The sequence below is a fragment of the Hyperoodon ampullatus genome (assembly GCF_949752795.1).
Source record: "Hyperoodon ampullatus genome assembly, chromosome: 5".
Lineage (NCBI taxonomy): Eukaryota > Metazoa > Chordata > Mammalia > Artiodactyla > Ziphiidae > Hyperoodon > Hyperoodon ampullatus.
Genome location: NC_136918.1, coordinates 40,673,131 through 40,694,157, shown reverse-complemented (window position 1 = coordinate 40,694,157; position 21,027 = coordinate 40,673,131). Strand labels below are relative to the sequence as shown.

The window sequence follows — 21,027 nt, the reverse complement described above, 5'->3', positions numbered from 1 at the left end:
CTAACCCACCTCCCCTCATCCAAACTTTCCTCCTCTGCCTACACTGTCAATATGAATAACCCTCATTTTATAATTCAACATCAATTATTTACATTATTCACAACTTAACCATTTGGGTTGTTAATCCAACTTTTGTTTTTCATAGGTTTATAATCACCTTGTTTTTTCAGTTTCTTCACTTTCCATTTACCAATCTTTAGTTTATCACAACATTTTCATTACAGATTTTTTTCCTTAATCTTACCTCTTATTCTCCTATAGCTATTCACTGTCATGTTCTGATTGGAACTGGCTCTTCTCTGGGCTGCTTCATTGCTATCTTGCTGTAGATGAAGTTCATCATCATTCCCAAAATTCTCTTCACCTCTCTTGCCTCTAACTCTTGGGCATTTCTGCATTGGTACAGCAGGAATTTGCTTGATTATTCTCAGTTTCTTTCCAAAAGTCCTTTAGCATAGCAGAGAAACTAGAAACCCCAGTCAGTTATGATTTATCTATTTTTATCTATCTTAGACATCTTTTCATGTACTAAAACTTGTTGCTAATTTTCTTCATCATCTTCTTGCTACTCTCTTTGTTCTTGTGAATTAAAAAGCCCTTTTACTCCTTTACTATAATCTTCATGGGTTTAAGAAGAGAATGGATATGTTCAATCTACCATGTATAACTTAAAGTTATACAACATTGTCAGTGGTCCCTGGCTCTTAGCCACAGTCACTTTTGTAAGGCTTCATTCCCATCAAATTCCCATCCAGTTATTTTCTGAAATTTTGAGAACTAGTGAGCTTTACTTATAAAATTGTTTGAATACATACTAAGTGCCAGGCTGCTTTAGAGGCTTGGGATATAAATTAGTGTATGACACAAAGATCATTTCATTCATGGATTTATGTTCTAGCAAGGGAAGGCTGACAGCAGATTATAAATCGAATTTTACTATGCAGTATAGTAGAAGATGATAAGTAGAAGACAATAGATGTTATGGGAAAAGGAGTAGTGTACCTGAGACAAGGAGGTGAAAGTGCTAGGGTTGGGAGAAATTGCAGTTTCAAGTAGGGTCATCAGGGCGGACCTCACAGAAAAAGTGACTGTCAAACAAAGACTTACAGCAGGTGAAGGCATGAAGCAATGTTGATATCTGGGAGAAGAGTTTTGCAGGCAAAAGGAACAGAAAGCACTAAGGCTGGAAAGGTCAGATGGGGGTTGGGTACAGCCTGGCAGGTTTGAGAACAGGGCTCCTGGAGCAAATGAGTAAGGGTGAGAGTCACTAGAAAGGAGAACTGAGAGGCATATGGATCCTCTAATGCCATGTGTCGAGGACTTTTGTCATTTTCTGAGTGGGATATGTTGTCATTGGAGTTTAGTTAAGGAACATGATCCTCCTTATGCTATAAGAATGCTACTCTAGTTACTGTGTTGGAAATAGAATATAGGAGGGCAAAGGTGGGAACAAACAGACCCGTTTAGATACTATTACAGTAATCCAGGGAAGAACTGACAGTACATGGCTCACACCAGAGATGGAGTAAGAAATGTTTAGAATCTAGAACTATTCTGAAGGTAGAGCCAAGCTAAGGCATTTCCTGATGTAGGAAGTCACATAAACGGAAAACTCAAGGCTCAAGTTATTTGGTCTGAGCACCTGGAAGGTTGCTATTAACCATCAATTAAGATAGGGAAGGTTTGGATAAACATGTTTGGGAAGCAATTAGGATTTAAGCTTGGTCAGCGTTAAATTTGAAAGGTATATTCGACTAACAAGTGAAGATGTCAACGGTTCTGTTCAACAAAGACCATATGGCATCTGCCATGCATGTCTTTTCCTGGACCCCTCGCTCATGGCCACTGCAGAAATGTCACTTGATGATATCTCACTGCTACTTCTGTAGTTAGGGTCCTCAATGGGAATACTGATATTTATGCCAAGCATTCTTACCATGGTTTGCTAAGAAATGCCAAGTCTTGAGGCACTGGTCTTGGGCTCTGGAGTCTACACTCACTCATATAAAATGGGAGCCTCTGCTTCTCCACACTGTGGGATTACATGTGCCTCACAGCTTAAGTAGTCTCCTTCAGCTTCATTCAACACTTTCTCCCTTCTCAGGCTGTGACATACAACTCCTTGAACTTTTAATCTTCCTCTTCATTCATCCTTCACCCTTCAACTCCAAATGGTCCTTCTTCCTACTCTCTCCCCTCACCCTAATTCAAATATTCTCTTTCTGGTTCTGGGTCTGGACATGTATGCATCTCTATTTGGGTCACTGTTAAATTATGATAATTTTATTGACTCCATACTAGGGAAGAGGTCAAATTAAAATAGAGATTGAGGCAGAAAAAATTGTGATGTGTACAACAGTGGAATCCTAAACTTAATGGAAGCCACTCCTTGAGTTAAGTACTGCCTATTTGAGTACATGGAGAAATTTGATTAGGAGCATAAAAGTATAAAGCAGCAGTGACATACCAAGAGTCCACAAATTTACTACAGAAACATCTCCATGCTCCAAGTTCTTTTCCTACATTCATGCTTTTGTCTATTTGTCCTTTTTTAGACTACATTAATTGATCTCTAGGAATTCCCACTAAATGATAGAACTGTTCTTAAATTTTATGTTTTGGAATTAAAAATATTTCTAATAGTTTCAATTAATCATCCAGATCTAAAATCGGCTTGATTTTAGAATTTTTTCATATGGAGGTGGGGGGCCTAAAGCACCAAAACATGGAACATGATACAGTTCAGGATTTTGAGTTTGAGGGTGCATTCCAACAGTTGGATTCACAGCTGCTTCTGTCCCTGGAAAGAGAAAGGTGAAGACATAATCTTTCTAGTCAGCATAAAACAGAAGCACATGAACTGCCTAATAAAATCTGGTATTTCTTGTATCACTGGAGCAACAGAAAATTGTTTGTTCCCTTGAGAAAAAATTTACAACCATATCACTCTCTGCTATGATAGTTTAGTCATTACAGCAAGAAAGTTTGCTCTCTTGAACCCATTAGACCATCATTGACTAAGGCATAAAGAAGCATCTACAACTTAACAGCTGAAACTAGAAGAAATAGCGCTTTTGGAAGATCAGAAGACAAGATTCCTGTAAACACTGATGGCATTTTAGCTAATGCTTCCATCATGAGATATGCAAATATCACTAGAAACATTAAAGTATTACCTCTGAACTTCATTATTTTATATGTATGCTCTGTAAACTGCAACTAACACAATTAATTAATTTCAACATCTCTATGATGAATAGTAAAAATATCAAGTTGTGAAAAGTTGGCAATTAAAGTATACACATGCAATAAACAAAAGGCATTCTCAAATTTTAAATTTTGAAATCAAAGCTCTTGACTTTAGATTATACACACTACAAGCCATTAAATATAAAAAAAGAAACATTTTCTTCCTTACACTGATCACCTTGAGAGATTATGCACTTATTCCGATAGTTCTTTGGGAAGTCTTCTATTAGTATTGGCTTGAAAGACTGTTTCTGAGTCACACAGGAAATCAACAGTAATATTTTATAACCATTTCTCTCTTTATATTTTTTCTTTTATTCACAGGGGTCTTCACCTTTCTGGGAATGATTTGGCTTCTTCTTCCCAGAACAATAATAACAACCATAAATTCACCTTTAAAAAAGAAACTACACCCTTAAACTAAATCTGGCCCTTTGACTGCTTTTGTATATTAAATTGAAATAGCACAAACATGTCCATTCATTTGCATATTGTCTCTGGCTGCTTTTTCTACTGTAATTGCATAAGTGAGTCGTCCCCACAGAGACCATACACTTGCAAAATCAAACATATTTTGGCCTTTAATATAAAAAAATGTGCTGACCTCTTTCTTAAAGGATTAAGATTCAATACCATTGAGAAGATTCCAAAGAACACGTCACAATTATCAAAATGATTCCAAGAGTAGTTACATATTAGGCAATAGCTGCTTCACTGGAATCCATATGTAGATTACTCAAAATTATTACTTTGAAGTGCATTCTATTTACTTAGAATCATGAATTTCCATAGTATAATAATTCAAATATTATTATAATATGTGAAGGGTGGGGCCATATTTAGAATATAAATCTCACCTCCTGGTTCAACACCTTTCTTAAGGGGTTATTTATTTAATTGAATAATCTACTCCTAGGTTATTACACAGTTTTTTACACCTCAGTTTTTTGTTGTGCAATAAAAATCTCCTGATGGTATCTACATCTATAAAAACAAAGCTAAATGAATGTAAAGTGCTTAAAACAAAGCCTGACGCACATTAAAATTGATTGTCACACGGGGTTCCCTGGTGGCGCAGTGGTTGAGCGTCCGCCTGCCGATGCAGGGGACACGGGTTCGTGCCCCAGTCCGGGAAGATGCCACATGCCGCGGAGCGGTTGCGCCCGTGAGTCATGGACGCTGAGCCTGTACGTCTGGAGCCTGTGCTCCGCAAAAGGAGAGGCCACAGCAGTGAGAGGCCCGCATACCGCAAAAAAAAAAAAAATTGATTGTCACTATTATTAGTAGTGATAATAGTATTAGCATTATTACTATATAGCAAGAACTGTACTATGCTAAGAGTATGATGCATTTTCTTTTATTTATAATAGTATTTCCTAAACTATCCTATCTTAATGATTAAATAATGATTTAATTATTATCCTTACTAATGTTACAACACAGAGATTACTGAATGAAAACTTTCTTGGAGTTAGAGCCTTGAATAGTTAGGAAGTTTAGGATGACATAGGCTAAGTCTGAGGGTCTTGATAAAATAGAGTTAACAGTGGCAAAGTAGACTTGCCTCAGTACTTCCCTCCGTATGGACACCAGTAGTAAGCACTGTCCATTTTCCAGATGAGCTGCTCCTGGCATATCCAATACAAAGTCAGAGGTCATTTAGCTATCATCGTACTCGGAGTGGTTGACCAGATTGACTCGACACAATTATTAGCTCACATTTATTTCCACCACTGCCATTATTAAGATCATGCCCCAAGCAACAAGACATTGAAACTTGCTCTATGTGATAGAAAAGTTTTACTGTTAATTCCTTACTACAAATTTGCCCATTGCTCTTAAACTTGTGAAAACCACAGGGCATCCATTTGATAAACAGAACTAAGCTCAGAGAGCTTTTATAAAATTGAACATATACCACTTTTCAATTTCTTTTCACATCATGTTTACATACAATATCATGTGATTGTGAGGGGGACAGATATTATTTTTGTCTTTTGACAAATTAAGAACTTGGGAGAGCTCAGTTTAAAATGCTTACAAAAATCCTATGGTTTTGACAGAGCTGTTGGTAAAGATATTAGAGTTTGTTTTTTAATTTTGTAAAATACACTCACAGCCAAGTTTTTACAGCCAGGTTTCAGATTCCCCAAGTCATTAAGAATCACTCCAATGGACTTTTAGCTTATTTTAACATGCCTTTCTTCCTCTTCCTGCTCTGTTCCCTTCTCTGTGTCATTCTGTTCTCTTACAGGGGGGTGGCTAATATTGCCTGAACTTGAGTCACTATTCTACCATCTACTCTGTTGCTTAATCTCTAAGTGCTTTTGTTCCCTCATCTTTAATGTTCAGAATGTTAGTGAACCCCTCACAGAGTTGTAGGGAAGAATAAATGAGATGAGAGATGTCAAGGGTTAGCCCAGTGCATGACACATGAGTGCTCAATAAACGTGAGCCATTACTATTATCATGCCCGTGCATGACAGTGTATAAAGGAAATACTCTCATTTCTTTCCTACAATGAGTCCCAGAATATTTACATGAAGGACACAAAGTACATGAAAATGCCATTTCAAAAAAGATTCTAAAATAAGACAGGATCCTGGGAGAGAGGAAGGGAGCACTCACATTTAATCATTGCTGGAAGACTAGTGTTTCTGTTTGCCCTGAAATAAGAAAAAGGTAAGATTATTTCTGAAATTGCAGAAGAAATTGGGTCAGGGAGATTGGATAGTTGAAAGGCAGCATTATCAAGGAGATCTTGCCAAGGAGGTGTTAAGCCAGGATGAGTCCCAGGAGGGGTGTCTCTGTGGCTCTCACCTTGCTGTCTTCTCAGGAAAGGCATGGGACCTGCCTGCTGCCTCATCTGGGACCCAGCTCTGATCCACGTGAGGTAGGAAGAAAAGGATTCCATGTAGATTTTATAGTAACATTATTTTTTGTTAAAACTTATCTTTTGTTAAGACAGATAATGGTTGGGATTCCTCTCCTAAGCTCTTAAATTCTCTCTTCTCTAATGAACACTAGATTATTTTTTCTGCTTCAAGCCTTTTGTTCTTCTCTCACCTCCTAACCCACAAACTTCTTTCTCTTCATTATCTTTAAATGTCATATTCTTCATAAATAAGGGATTTCATTCAGCTTCACAACCTTATTTCCAATGAAAGCGTATTTTCATCCATATTTTTGGTGAATTTGAAAAAAATTGTTTTTAATAAGTTTTAAAACTCCTCTGTCACTACTTATTTTTAAATACATATTTAAAAAATAAGACAATTAATCTAACAAACCCAAAACATTTTATTTTTTAATCACTTGTATTTTCTACCTCTTCACCCTGCCTGTATAGACTTATAAAGTGGAGAGCATTGATCCCAAATAATAGATATTTGGGATAAGGATTTTTGTGTGAGAGTTTAAATAATATTCTCCTCTTCTTTTCCATCTTTACTAAAAATTTGCATACATCCTTTTAAAAAATCACTTTCTATGGTCCAACATGTGTTCTCATTCTCCATTTATACATTTGAGGAAAGAAAAAAAAAAACTAGTTGCAAATCTCCTATGTTTTCTGTTGAATTATCAGAAAGGAGGTTGTCCAAAGCATCATTAAAATAGGAAATATAATGAGATAAGAAATCTTTGAAACACTAAACTATTTTTACCCCTTAGATAGGTGCTTAAAAAAAATGAATTATACCAGAACTGTTAGGCTCTGATGGTTGAGAGAAGAGAGCAAGAAGGTCTCAGAGACTACTTCATGGATGATCCCATTCAAAAAGATGGAAAGCACAGAATGGATCCCTTCTGGGCTTAGAGCAGAGATGGTAAGGGAAAACTGGATCCAGAAGATGAGCCAGGGATAGGGGCAGGAAAATAACAGAAGAAGGAACTGTTTAGGAGACCCTGGACCTGGGTCCAAGAAGAGGAGGTGGGCCTGAGGAAGAAGAAATAGCATAATTTTAGTGCTTGTATAAAATAAATAGGTTTAATTTCTGCCTTTAAAATATCTCCAACTTCAAACTGTAAGTTCCTTCTCCTTTAGCTCTTCATTCTTCCCCTCCTCCTGCACTTTCTTTTATTTATTTATTTATTTTTATTTTTATTTTTTTGTGGTATGCGGGCCTCTCCCTGTTGTGGCCTCTCCCATTGTGGAGCACAGGCTCCGGACGTGCAGGCTCAGCGGCCATGGCTCACTGGCCCAGCCGCTCCGTGGCATGTGGGATCCTCCTGGACTGGGGCACGAACCCGTGTCCCCTGCATCGGCAAGCGGACTCTCAACAACTGCGCCACCAGTGAAGCCCCCTCCTGCACTTTCTTGACCTTATTTTGGTCTTCCTCCTTCTCCTTTTTCTCCAACAATACGTCCACTTCCTCCGTAACCTCCACAGGAGTATCAGAGAGATTAATTCTCCTTTTATTGGTGTATAAAGAGCTTCATCATAACATGTTATGACATAGAAACATAGATCCTATAAAAGGGGAAGGAAAACTGAGAAATCTGATCACCAAGCCAGCAGAGAACTGTGAAAAGGCATGATTCTTGATCCAGGAGATGCTCTTGAGCCCTGGGTGTTTGGCTGAGATTCCTAAGGACCTTTCCCAGACAGAAATCTCATCAGAAACTGTGATGGACTGGGCTGGCAAGGCTTTCCTTAAACACATTTTACAAGGATTCCCAAGCCAAGTGTTTCCCTTTCTCTCTTTAATATTTCTAATCAAGATAATTGACTACCTGAGCCATGAATTTATGGCAGGAATTCCCATTGAGATAAATTTCCTATTTTATCTATTTCAACATCAGTAAAGTTCACTCTATCCCAGCCTCTGGTAATCAGTCAAAATTCTCCTCTTTGCTCTTCTCAGTTGAGGGCAGCTTTCATGGGGTCCTGAGAGTCAGACTTCTGACCCACAGGTCAGAAGAACAGAACTATTTCAACTAATATATTCAGCAAATAATGGGAATAACATGATATGTTTTTTATTTTTTTTGTGGTACGCGGGCCTCTCACTGTTGTGACCTCTTTCGTTGCAGAGCATAGGCTCCGGACGTGCAGGCTCAGCGGCCATGGCTCACGGGCCCAGCCACTCCACGGCATGTGGGATCTTCCCAGACCGGGGCACGAACCCGTGTCCCCTGCATCGGTAGGCAGACTCTCAACCACTGAGCCACCAGTGAAGCCCCATGAAATAAGTTTTGAAGAAATAAAACGAGGGTCTCAGAGGAACCCGAGGTTTATATATCAAATCTAGTCTCACCTATAAAATGTTTTAAATGACTTATTTCCTACATTCTGTATTCATGAGGGAAGGTTCTATCTGCCCCTTTGTGCTCAAGGGGTGGCAGGGAGTCCAGAAATCCTATATTCTAATATGTCACCAGTATTTTTCACACGAGTTCTCATTTTCCTCTCCTGCTTCTGAACAGTGGCTATAGGGAAGACTCAGAAGTACAAACCCATAAGCTGCAGTGTAGACGGATGAATCCAGCAGTAGTGGACCCAGCTCTAAGCTGGGAGCACAAACTTTTTCAGGGTTGTGAGGGCAGAAGCTGTGGTTCGACCCTTACTTTCCTCTGCAGCCATAAAAAGATCCTGTAGTATTTCCCTCACTTCTGTTTGGAGAGCACCTCCTTTTATGGAAATATTAGGTAGGGAGGATCCTTTGTCTGGAGAAGTAAAAGTGTAACGAGAATCTAGTATGGAAAGGAAATCCAGTGTGGGTCTGGGTTTCAGACTGCCTTAAAATATTGGTTCTCTAGAGTTTACTTCCAGAAATTACTAGTTAAGAAGAGGTGACTAGAGATCACAGAGAATACACTTCCTAAATTACTCTTTTGTGTTTTGTTTTGGAGAGCAGGAACAGGAATGGCAAGAAGCACAGCTCTGAGAGCCATATCCACATCGAAGATGATGTGAATGGCTGTTCACTGCCTGTACAGCCACCCTGGACATCCATAGGGCAGGATGGGAGGTGGGCAGTGGGTGGGATAACCCAACACTGATCCTAGCATAGGTGAGGATAAAAAGAAACGTGAGGGCTTCCCTGGTGGCGCAGTGGTTGAGAGTCCGCCTGCTGATGCAGGGGACACGGGTTCGTGCCCCGGTCCGGGAGGATCCCACATGCCGTGGAGCAGCTGGGCCCGTGAGCCATGGCCGCTGAGCCTGCGCATCTGGAGCCTGCGCGTCTGGAGCCTGTGCTCCGCAACGGGAGAGGCCACGGCAGTGAGAGGCCCGCGTACAGCAAAAAACAAAAAAAAAAAAAAAAAGAAAGAAAGAAACGTGAAGAGGCCACTGAGGTTGTATTCTCTGAGATGGACATCAACAGAAGTGAACTTGGTAATGCAATTTAAGCTGAGGAATAGTTAAATGTTCCTTGTGCAAAATAAGAGCCAGAGCTATACCTGAGGGATTAAGGAGGAAAGGATAGAATGAGGAAGGGAATGAGGGAGGAAGTGAGGATTCTGGAGAGCAACACCTACCATTGCGGAATCACCCAATGCAAATGTCTGGAGGTTCAGGATATAAAGCTGTACTTAGTGTCCAGGGATAAGGTGGCTAAGCCATGTGTGCCCTGACTAAATGTTCATTGCTCTCTCTACCCTCAATTCGGGACAACCTGTAGTTGAACTGCAGCAAACATTTATGGGGTATATTTATACAGTAGAATGAGAAAAGTAGATAACATCCTCTAAGGGAAGTAAAAGCCACTTTTCTGAGTTGGTATTTGGGAATTAGAGATAATATATGAGAAGCCCCTGACCAAGTGCCTAGTGCTTGGTAGGTGTGAATTAAATTGTGATATATATATATATATATATATATATATATATATATATATACATCTATATATATATATATATATATATATATATATATATACATATAGATATATACTAAACAATTTCTTCCTACATATTTTTTTCTGTCCATAATGACTTCAGGGTAATGTAGAGAATGTGACTCTAATGTAACTCACTGCACTCAGTGCTATTACATGCAGATTATTGAAGTACTATCTCAGTCTTGACTCCTTTTCTCACACTTATATGTGTTCAGGGAAATTCAGAAAAATTCAAAAGCATGTATGTAAACCACCATCCAGGAAATATAAAAACATTAGATAAATGGGCATTTAACTGTGGCACATAAACTGCCTAAAAAGTTATAACAGTCTAACTGGGTAGCTTATTTACTGAAAATTAAAAACAAATTTTTTATGCTTCAAGGCAGTCTAGTGAAAGAGTCTTCCTCAGAATGAGAGAGGGCTGAAAAGACTGCTGTGGATTTTCCTCTTTAGGAACTCAGGTCAAGTTGGAAGAAACATAATTGCATTTATTTATTAAATACCTCTTGTTAGATAAAGAAAAATAGACCAATGTGACCATGTTGATCCCTTTGACTAACGTATTTTGTTAGAAGACCAGTGACCCTATTTCCCTGTATGCTCAGTGGAAAGTGTTTTTGATTTTAGGAGAAAAAGCTATTTTCATTGGAGACTTTAATTATTCTTCTCCAAATAACTATTTCTCAAATTGACAATGTGTTTCCCTGTTAAATAATAACTTTAAAAAATCCAATAGTGAATATAATCACTAAATCTTAGTACTGAATTTTGATATTTAAACATTTTAGTTTATTTTACCCCACTTCCTATTTAGCTGTTAGTTTTTACAGGACAGCTCCTGGTCTGTTGAAAATCTTATGCTGATCCAAGTTTCTGAAGGGTAGCTGTTAATCTCTACCAAACACTCTTGAGGCAACTGTAGTATACAATGCAGTGCCTTAACAGGAAAGTCTCATAACAGACGGTCTCTAGATGAGGACACTGCTTAACATGAATAAATAATCTATCAATTGTCACTTCCCAGAAATCAGAAAATTATCATTTTTCTATTTACAGCTGAGGCTGGCAATTACAAATAACTCAAGGCCATACTTTCCTCCATTTCATACCTCTTAATGCAGACTGGAAAATAATAGGAAAGGCATGGTTTGGGGGGTGGGACCGGGCATATTGGCAGCATCCTGACAGGATCAGGATGTGCCAATATGTCTGGGGAGAAAGGACATGAGTATTGACACTCGCCTCTCCAATTCCAGTATTTCAGACTCTGCAGTGGCAGCAGATAATCTGTAAATTGTTATTCAATATCACTGCAGGTAAGTGAGACATGGAGAGCTTTGTAAATGAGACTATGAACACGGGGTAGGATAGATGGATATTAAAAACCCAGAGATGCTCTTCTGTACCTTAAACCTTACCATTCACTTGGAGTGGCCAGCCCTGTGTATCTTTTCCCTTCTGCTTGTTGACTGAATGACATGTTTAGGTTCTATCCCCATACTCAACTCTGAGTCATTTCCCCAGGACACATTTTTTTTTTCTTTTGGGGTCTTTTTCTTCTTAAGTTTTCTCATTTAGACTCTCTTCCCAGTGCATGCCTTTGAGTCTTCAATAAACCATGTCTTCTTCTATGTTTAAAAACCTGCTTTTCATAGATTAGATTTTCAACAAACACAAAACTATAAGGTTTCCAAAGGGGAAGTCTAGAAGTGTGTAGACAGCTTACCATAAACAAGGTCCAAGTCTCCAACAGCAAAAACAGCCATGGTGTGTCTTCGGGGACCATTTGGGAGCTTCCTCAGCCAGCACTGGAGGCAGAAGAGCACTGCTCCACAGAGAAGAGCCACCAGGAAAATCAGCAGCAAGAACCTTATGCAAGAAGAAGAAGGGGAGGATTGAGGTGGAGCATTCTGGGAAGTTAAGAACTCCTGCTACTTCCTGGAAAGGGGCAAAAACTCAGCAAGACTGGATGCAAGCAATCTGGGAGGCCAAATTCCTTAAGCAATCCCCCACTACCACTCATACATTTTCACTGACTCTGGAATGTTCTCTGAGCTTAGAGGGGGTCAGTATTGCCAAGTAATCTTAACAGTTTTCTCTTTAGGAATTGGAGAGTTGTTCAAAAGAGTAGCATCTTGATTCCTTAACTCATACATCAATTATTCCTTCCATTCAGCCATCCATTCATTCATTCAACTAGTAGGTAAGTGACCAAATAGATTTTAGATGTTGGAACTGGGGATTCACAGGTTGACAAGACAGGGTCTCTGTCTTTGAGGAGCTAACCATCTAATTGAGAGAACTGATAATGTTTAGTTTTGAAAATACAGAAGCCAAGATTTAGGAAGTTATAACAATACTTTTTTGTCATTTTCTGAATGGCTTTTAAGGTCAGAACTAAAATCAGTGGAAGAGTCATTTTGGGAGATTTCAAGATAAAGAACAATGATTTTACCTTTAAAACTATCCAACTTGGGAATAAACTATTATTCTTAAAAATAGTAAGTTCCCTGTCATAGGAAGTGTTTAAGTAAACACTGGCCAACAACCTGAAAATGATGTTTCTTTTGATCCACATGATCCTTAAAGTTTTCTTATGCTCTATGATTTAATATTCTATCTCAATTATTTAGGAAAAGAGTGTCATATACCACCAAAGGTTTTATAACACAAATTGAGGACATCCTTACCAGATATACCAGCCATTTGTGTACTGATCTTTATAGTTTGTGTACCTGGTAATAAAGGAAGAGCAGTTAGTGCTGGGCCTCTAGATGGACAAGGATTATTCTTCTGGACCATAACATTTGTTCTGACCACACTTGTTTCCTCAGCAATCACCTACTCACTGCACCCCCTATAGTTAAACAAATGTTTACTGAATGTCCACTTCATTTAAGACACTGAGAATACAGGTAAATGTGAAACTGTCAGATATGTAAGCAGATAATTGCACTGTAATAGGCTTGATTCTAGAGTTATGAATACTGTTGTGCATTGAGAAGGTAGTGACTAACTTTTCAGGGCTAACATGTCATAGGTGTTAAGCATTAAGCAGATAACCATCGCAGTATTTTGTTTATTCAGAGACCTAGAGTTTTTCAAAATGCAAATTCTCCAGGGAAATTTCATAATCTCTATTATCCTTTAATATCTTGGTAAGGAAGATATTACTAAACCAGGCCTGTAAACCTGTTGGAGAAAAAAAATAGAATAAAAGGAAAATGGGTGTGTGTGGTCACACATACCATTTACCAAGGAGTTAGAAGTTGATCTTCCATTAGGATGGTTAAACCATTTTTGTATCTAAGCACAACTCAGTCATTCCTGGGTTTAGGTTAAAAAGATGACACAAAAACAAAGTTCACAGTGTAATTTTCAGGAGGTTTAACTCCCCAGGGGTAGACACTCAAGTGCTATTCATTCCAGAGTCCCTCACTATATCAGACACAGGCACTAAACATATGTTTGCTGATGGACTTTTTTCACACCTTGGTGTATGGGCCGCTGTTAAAGTATTCTAGTATTAATTAGTGGAAAACCGTTCACCGCAGCCTGATAAACTTCTGAGATAGAGCTGTACTTAATCATGTCTTCTTCAGCCATTGTTAAAATAATACTTAGTACTTTTCAGCTTGAAAGCATTTTTAAACGTCAGCTAATTTATTGCTCCCAGTATCTCTAAGGAAGCAGTGTGTCATGTTTATTATTATACTAGTCAGACATGACTTTTTAACATATGTGAAGTATCAACTTAAAAATTTTACCACAAACATTTAAGACAAACGTCAGTCACTCAGATGACAAGATTTTTGTGTGGGTATGCACCTAGAGGGTTTAGCCAAGTATATAGGTACAAATGGCAGGGGGAAAAGTGGTAACTGAAGTATAACTTTCAAAAACATCATAAAACAAGTGATCATCAATAAAGGATTATAAAGATAATTAATGGAATATCCTTATAAAGGAATATTATCCATTCATCAAAGAGAATATAGATTTATATTTATAATTAAACAAAATAATACAGAGAGCTCAATTCTACTTTGCATATTTTCTTTTATGTAAATATAATGATTTCACTACATAGGTATTATACAGTTGGTATGTATACATATATACCAAATTGCTAACAATGCTTGCTTCTCTTGAAGATGGTATTGTGAGGCACTTTATATTTTCAGTATTTCTATATTGTTTGAATTTTTATAATGTACATGCATCACTTTTGTAGTCATAAAATTTTTACATAGTATATTATAAATACAAAAAATCTTTAAATGTAGTATCCCACTTTAAAGATGTATGTAGAGAAATTCTGCTGGTGTCCTGGCTCAATAAAACAGCTCAAGGTTCTTGGTTTTGAATCTTGAAATCTAAGCTTATGACCAGAAAAAAGTATGGATTGCTTTATCTTCCTCCGTATATAAATCTCTGCTTCTCTTCTTTACATTTAAAAATAGACCATATAGGGCTTCCCTGGTGGCACAGTGGTTGAGAGTCAGCCTGCTGATGCAGGGGACATGGGTTCGTGCCCTGGTCTGGGAGGATCCCACATGCCACGGAGCGGCTGGGCCCGTGAGCCATGGCCGCTGAGCCTGTGCGTCCGGAGCCTATGCTCCGCAACAGGAGAGACCACAACAGTGAGAGGCCCGCGTAATGGAAAAAAAAAAAAAAAAAAAGACCCTATACTTATTAAAATGTCAATTCTAAATATTAACTACCTTATGTCATTTCTTTTTGACACTCAATAAGTGTCAATTATTGAGTGGCTCTTATTGAGCCACTCAGTATTTTTTCAAGTGCTAACAATTATCCGAACGTATTTACCTTACTTCCTTTTTCTGACCCTGTGCACACACCGGTGAAGTTACTGATATGCAATAAAATGGCCAGGAAGCAGTTAGCTGGAGAAATGCAAAGTGGTCATACAATTTCACAACTGCAGGCTCCTTTGGGATCATTATTTCACCTTTAGGATTTTGCACACTGTGCAACAGACACTCACAGTGGGAAAGGAAATGGGGAGGTCACTACCTGACCAAAGAACTTAAACTAGAATACGGGTCTTCTGACTCCATGTGCCTCCTTCTTCACCACTGTTTCCATGTCTTTCACAAGTTCAATTTTTAAACAGAAATTTTTTGAGTTCTTAAAATATTAAAGTGTCTGAACAGTATCAGTATTTTAAATATTTAAAGTTTAGGTGCAAATGTAGAAAAAGTTATTTACTCAGAGATTTACTTATGCTTGATCAAATTGGGATGAGGATGTCTAAAAGATAAAAGAAAAAAATCCAGGAGAAGTGAGAACTGACTATAACGTTTAAGGAAGACATTTCCAATAATCAGAGCTCTCTAGAAGTAGGTGTCAAAGGAGATAATTTCTGTCCCTTCCAGAACAACCAATGCCCTACTTTGATGTATGGAGATAATTCCTGCTCTATAGGGATGGTTAAACTAGTTGATCTTAATTTTTTTTTCTCAGTGCTGAAAATCTGTGGACCTAAGATTAACTGCAAATTCATTACTTTGATAAATAGAAGAAGAGTGCAAAGTTGTTTCATTGGCTTCTCTACTAGAATTATCCATAATTTCCTGTGCTGGGCATTCTTCTAAACCAGTTGTATAACTTCATGTGAATTAACTCACTTTCAAACTTAAAATGCTATAAAGTGGGGTCACACTATTATAATCCTCACTTTACAGTTGAGACAATTCAGTCATAAACAGGTTAAGTAACTTGTTCATGATAAGATGGCTGGAAGTGGCAGAGGCAGACTTTAAACCCAAATGGTCTGGCTGTGGAGTTCATGTCTCTTACCACCATGCAGCATTGTAACTGGGGAGAGTAAAATTCATCTCTAGCCTCATATTACTATGTGAACTACTGCCTGAATGGATTCAATATTCTGTGTTCCAAAATGCTTTAAGAAAATATTAAAAATACAAAAAAAAATTAGAAATGAGAGCACAGAGAGTATCAGACAAAGAGAATAAGCCAAGAGTGAGATCAGTTAGTAAATTGAATGTAGTAAATCCCATATATAAAATTAGTACTGAACTCCAGATCTGGCTTAAGCTTTCTAGTGGTTAATAGGATGAAAGAGATAATTGGTTATATAGTATCCTCTAAAATTAACAAAAACAGGCAGCATTATTCACCAAATGCACAACTATTCTAGCTATAGAAATGAGAGACAAATTCAAACTATGGGGCTTCATAAAGAGGCTGTCTTTAACAACAGGAACAATGTTTCTCACAGTACTCTTAGAATAAATGCAATAATAAATTTCATGGGTCCTTTTTGTAAAAATTACTCTTAACAGAAGCCGGAATGCAATTCAGCTACAATTATTTGGGGGAGGGACAGGTGCCAAATCATATCATCCAGAGACCAGTGGCCTGACCTAATTAACCTGGGGTGGGTAAATTGTACAGTATCCAAAAGGATGGTTGGATTGTGTATCCATAGGTATTTCACCAGGTGTGTAATTTTATCTAAATATTGGACATGCAGTGTGGATTTGTAGTGAAAATCCCAGGCTCAGGAATCAGTCATAGGCCCAGATGCAAGCTCTGCCTTTTACTTGTTTACTCTTGAGCAAAATACTTAACTTCCCCAAGCCAGGTAATATGGTAGACTATCATCAGCAATGTATTAATGCAATTAATTTACAGAATCCCATATGTGTATGATTGTATTTATGTTTTGTAAAATACTCTATCTATGTACATACATGTACATCAGTGTACGTGGTTACTTCTGGGGAAGGGAAAAGATTAAAGGTGTAATTTTTCAGAGGGACTCTGACTTGTTTGATTTCATACACTAAATTAATTATAATATCTAAATTATACACAAAAAGTCTAGCAATGCATTGTTTATACTAAAAATGCAGTTATAAAAATAAATTGATCAGCAGCTGCATAGAACAGGGAGATAATCTCGGTGCTTTGTGACCACCTAGAGGGGTGGGATAGGGAGGGTGGGAGGGAGACGCAAGAGGGAAGGGATATGGGGATATATGTATACATATAGCTGATTCACTTTTTTGTACAGCAGAAACTAACACACCATTGTAAGGCAATTATACTCCAATAAAGATGTTAAAATAAATAAATAAATAAATAAATAGATCGGGTTAGAGCAGAAAAAATTAGTCTTGTGCTGGAACAAAATGTAAATAGAACTAATAATAGATCCCACAAACACCTTCCTGTGTTGGCAAAATATTTGAAATATTGTGTCTAGCTTCAATACATTTACTTACCTTATACAAGCTCTCCACAAAATCAGCCACTTTCTTGCCTTCTCTGTCTAATTTTCTGTTAATTTGCATTATATTTGAGGTGGTTTCTTGTTTTTATTCAAAAGCAATGATATTAAATAATGACTAATATAACAGACATTTACATGCAAAATGATGTAGCCAAAAAGTTTGTACCTAAGTTCTAATTTAAGTCCTGCAATTAATTTGTTACTATCTCTCTTTGGGCCTCAATTTCTTCACCTGAAAAAAAAGGCCAGTAGCCTCAGTGACTCTAAAGTTAGCTTATAAAGTTCCTCAATACCATATTCTCCTGTCATGTTGATTGGGGAATTAGATTCAACACTTCTGATCCTTTCCAATTATGAATTTCTTTATTCTATTATTCTGGGTCAAAGGCAGAAGATGAAAGGGCAAGGTGAGACAGCCATGAGGTCCAAAGTTAGGTAAGCACACCGATAGTCAAAAGTCCATTATGTCACCAACACCAGAAGACAGAGAAAAAAGCAAGTCCAAAATCAAAGCAAAGAAAGAGCAATGGAGAGCCATGCAGTAGCTGAAAGAGTGGCACACATTTAATAAGCAGATGATCAATAATGGGATGATCCATCAGAAATAGGTGAAGGATTCCAGGGCCAAGGAAAGCATCCCACCCAGCATGGCCTCATAATCTGGAGACAATGCCCGGAGACCCCGGCCTTGAAGGTAACAGTCAATGATAATTAAAAACAGCTAACTGGCAGTGAGGGCTGCTCCCAGGAGAAGATAGGGCTTGGCAGAAGTGCTTTCTGACACTTGCACAAAATCTCAGTACATTACAGTTATCGTTAATCATCAGCAGCTTTATTTATGGCACCTTCTCCCCATCTCCCGAATAGAATTCTTAGAAGAATTAAGCCTACAGTATGAAAAGTGAGAAAATAGTGTCAATTATTCACATAACATATCAAAAGCACTTTGAAAGGTACACATAATACAGGTTAGATCTTTGGTAGTTTGCTTATATTTGAAACCAAATTACCCAGAAAACTGTCTCCCATCATCACTGTGAGTTACACATGTGGATGGAGTCATAGAGGAGGTCATGATTCTTTCAGGAACTTAAAGGACACTTAAAACTTCAAGTGTGGAGAACGCAGTGAGCAAAAATACCTAGAAATCAACTAGGCCCCTTATTTATTTAACAAAGCTGATCATAATGAAAGTGCATCTTTTCTGCTTTTAGAAAAATTGAGCCGTTTGCATTTAAAAGCAATTTACTTTTTATTTTTCTTGCATGATTATAATGATCATTTGAAACTCATTTGGGGCTTCTCAAATGACTTGAGACATTTTTATTCTTTGAATTTTGAAAATGCTGAATAAAACCATGGAGGCTCTTGCTATTTACTTACATTTCATTTTCTTCACATGTTGAGTCCGATAGCACCAACTGAAACACATGTTTAGAACAATGAAATCCAAACATCTCATGTCTAATCCTTTAATACAGCGCCTAGAGACAATGTGGGTTTATATCATTTTGCTTGTTTTTCTTTTTTAATTAAAAGCTCCGCAGCAGAGTCTATTGGTGGAAAGAATTGTAATTGAAAAAAATCTCTGGGTACATTCTCCAGCTCAGCAGTGACAGGAGATATATACTGGGAGCCAGATTCTTATCCTACACACCACCATAGGTGGGTGTGAAAACACTTTGTTTTTTCTATAGGCAGATTTTGCTTTATCTAAAGAGCTTTTGTGCACCTTGCATTTTTCTTTGTTTTCACATTTTAGCTAGAGGAAGGAGTTTCATTACTTGTGAATATTATTTTCACGCAAAGGAATCAAGTTCCCTACATGAAAACTGAAGTCCATTCCCTTAGCGTTAGTGGATATTAAATACATGAACGAAGGAGGGAGTGATTTTAACCTGCTCTAAGGCTAAGGCCAACCTAAGATCCATTGACATTCCTGTTGAGATTTACATTTTTCTCTTTATCAAAGAAGAGGGGAAAACTAATAACCTTGATTGCTTTGTTTTAAAAGACCCAAACCATAAGTATTCTAACACAATTATCTTAGTCTTCTGTGTCGAGCCTTATAGGTTACAATAACTCACGTCACAGAGGAAAGAAAGTACTCCTATCTAGAGGACTTGCTTATAGGTTTGTTTTTCTCTTGAACTGAGACCCTTTTCATGTACAATGAGAAAAATTGTTGAATATTATTTATATGTAGCCCTAAAAATTGTGTTGATGAGGTCAGTGAAGTATTTATTTTCCTGGACCCTACATACAAATATCAATACAAGTAAGAAGTTACAAAATTTAAAATCATAGACTTGGAAATTTTGCGTGAGATACGTTTTTTTCCCTTAATCCAAAACTCATCTTCTTCAGCACCTCATATTTATTCCACCAAGTTTGTCTGGGCAAAGAGATTTGTGGAGTTGCAGATGGAGTCATGAATTGGCCATCAGAGAGCGTGGTAATGAACAATTTATAAGCACAGAAAATGAGTTGCACTCTCTTTTGCTAGAATGCTGCAAATAGACTTGTATACTAACTGAGAGGAAAATGAACGTTCAAATTTTGTCCATAAAGAAACTTTATTTATGAGCAGATGAAATCATTTAGGATCCAGCTTAACAGATAAACAAATAAAGCCAGCATTTCACTTTCAAGTCACTTCCTTGAAACCCTAGCAAGAAGTACACAGTGTTACATTATTACCACCTCACTTCCAATGTCAGACTTTGCAGTTATCAAGAAATAGGGAGTGAAGTCTTAATATATTTCATACCTAAATCTTTCAGATACGCTGCATTCAAGAAACACAGATACAGAAATGCAGGGATTAGTCAGAATGAGATACTAGAGCAGAGGAATCAAAATAGACTCTAAGATGGTTCTGTCTGCACTGTTTAGCACTGAAAAACTGTTGAGCCTCAAGTATGGCTTTGGGCAACAGTAAACGTGTCTTAAATTAATCCTGCCACAGCATTTTATGTCAATAGCACTTCTGATTTTTAAAAATTTTACAGCATAACAAAGTTAAAAAAAATTTAATCACATCATATTTCAATAGCAATAGAACTAAATAAAGAAGACATAGGACTAAGGTCATAAACCATTCTGTTATCTGTATGTTTAACCAATATATATAATGCCCTAAGATTCTGGTAACACATTCTTAAAGGAAATCTTCTAACTGTCAGAGTCATTGTTACCCAAACCACAAATCTATAACAAATCAGATCCTTAGAGTAGTAGCTTTGAAAATCTTTTCCCAGAAAGAGAGATGGTTACCTGGAATAGTGGTAAACACAAGATTCCTGTTTTTGAGACCACCGAAGTGACACTTAGAAGTCTGGATCTCGACATAACTTAAAGGACAAGAGGCTCAAAGATAGTGGTTTGCTGTCTGTGTTTATCTCCGTCTTTCTCAGAACGTGTTAGCTTCTCTATAAGTGTTGCTTCCTGCCAGGGCACTCATTAATGCTGGCTCCTTGTGACTGGGAAAGTGCCTGCCAGGAGCAGGAATTTTAGGTGCAAGCTCACAGGTACTGAAAGTTCAAGGATTTCAGTTTAAGCTCAGAACACTGATAATGTTTCTCAAACCCTTAAAAGCCAGGGTAATACATGCTGACCCACAAAACTAGCTGGCTGCTGAAATAACTTAC

General features: G+C 37.7%; 1 protein-coding gene across 1 annotated transcript; it reads right to left on the bottom strand.

The window, feature by feature from the left end:
* Nucleotides 1–2,663: 2,663 nt before the first annotated feature.
* Nucleotides 2,664–20,728, bottom strand: TMEM207 (transmembrane protein 207; the record flags this gene model as incomplete). Its single annotated transcript, XM_079705365.1, has 5 exons — nt 2,664–2,800; nt 11,822–11,964; nt 12,786–12,830; nt 18,761–18,798; nt 20,654–20,728. The coding sequence occupies 5 exons, from the start codon at nt 20,726–20,728 to the stop codon at nt 2,664–2,666; spliced, it is 438 nt and encodes a 145-aa protein (XP_079561491.1).
* Between the last annotated feature and the right edge of the window lie 299 nt (nt 20,729–21,027).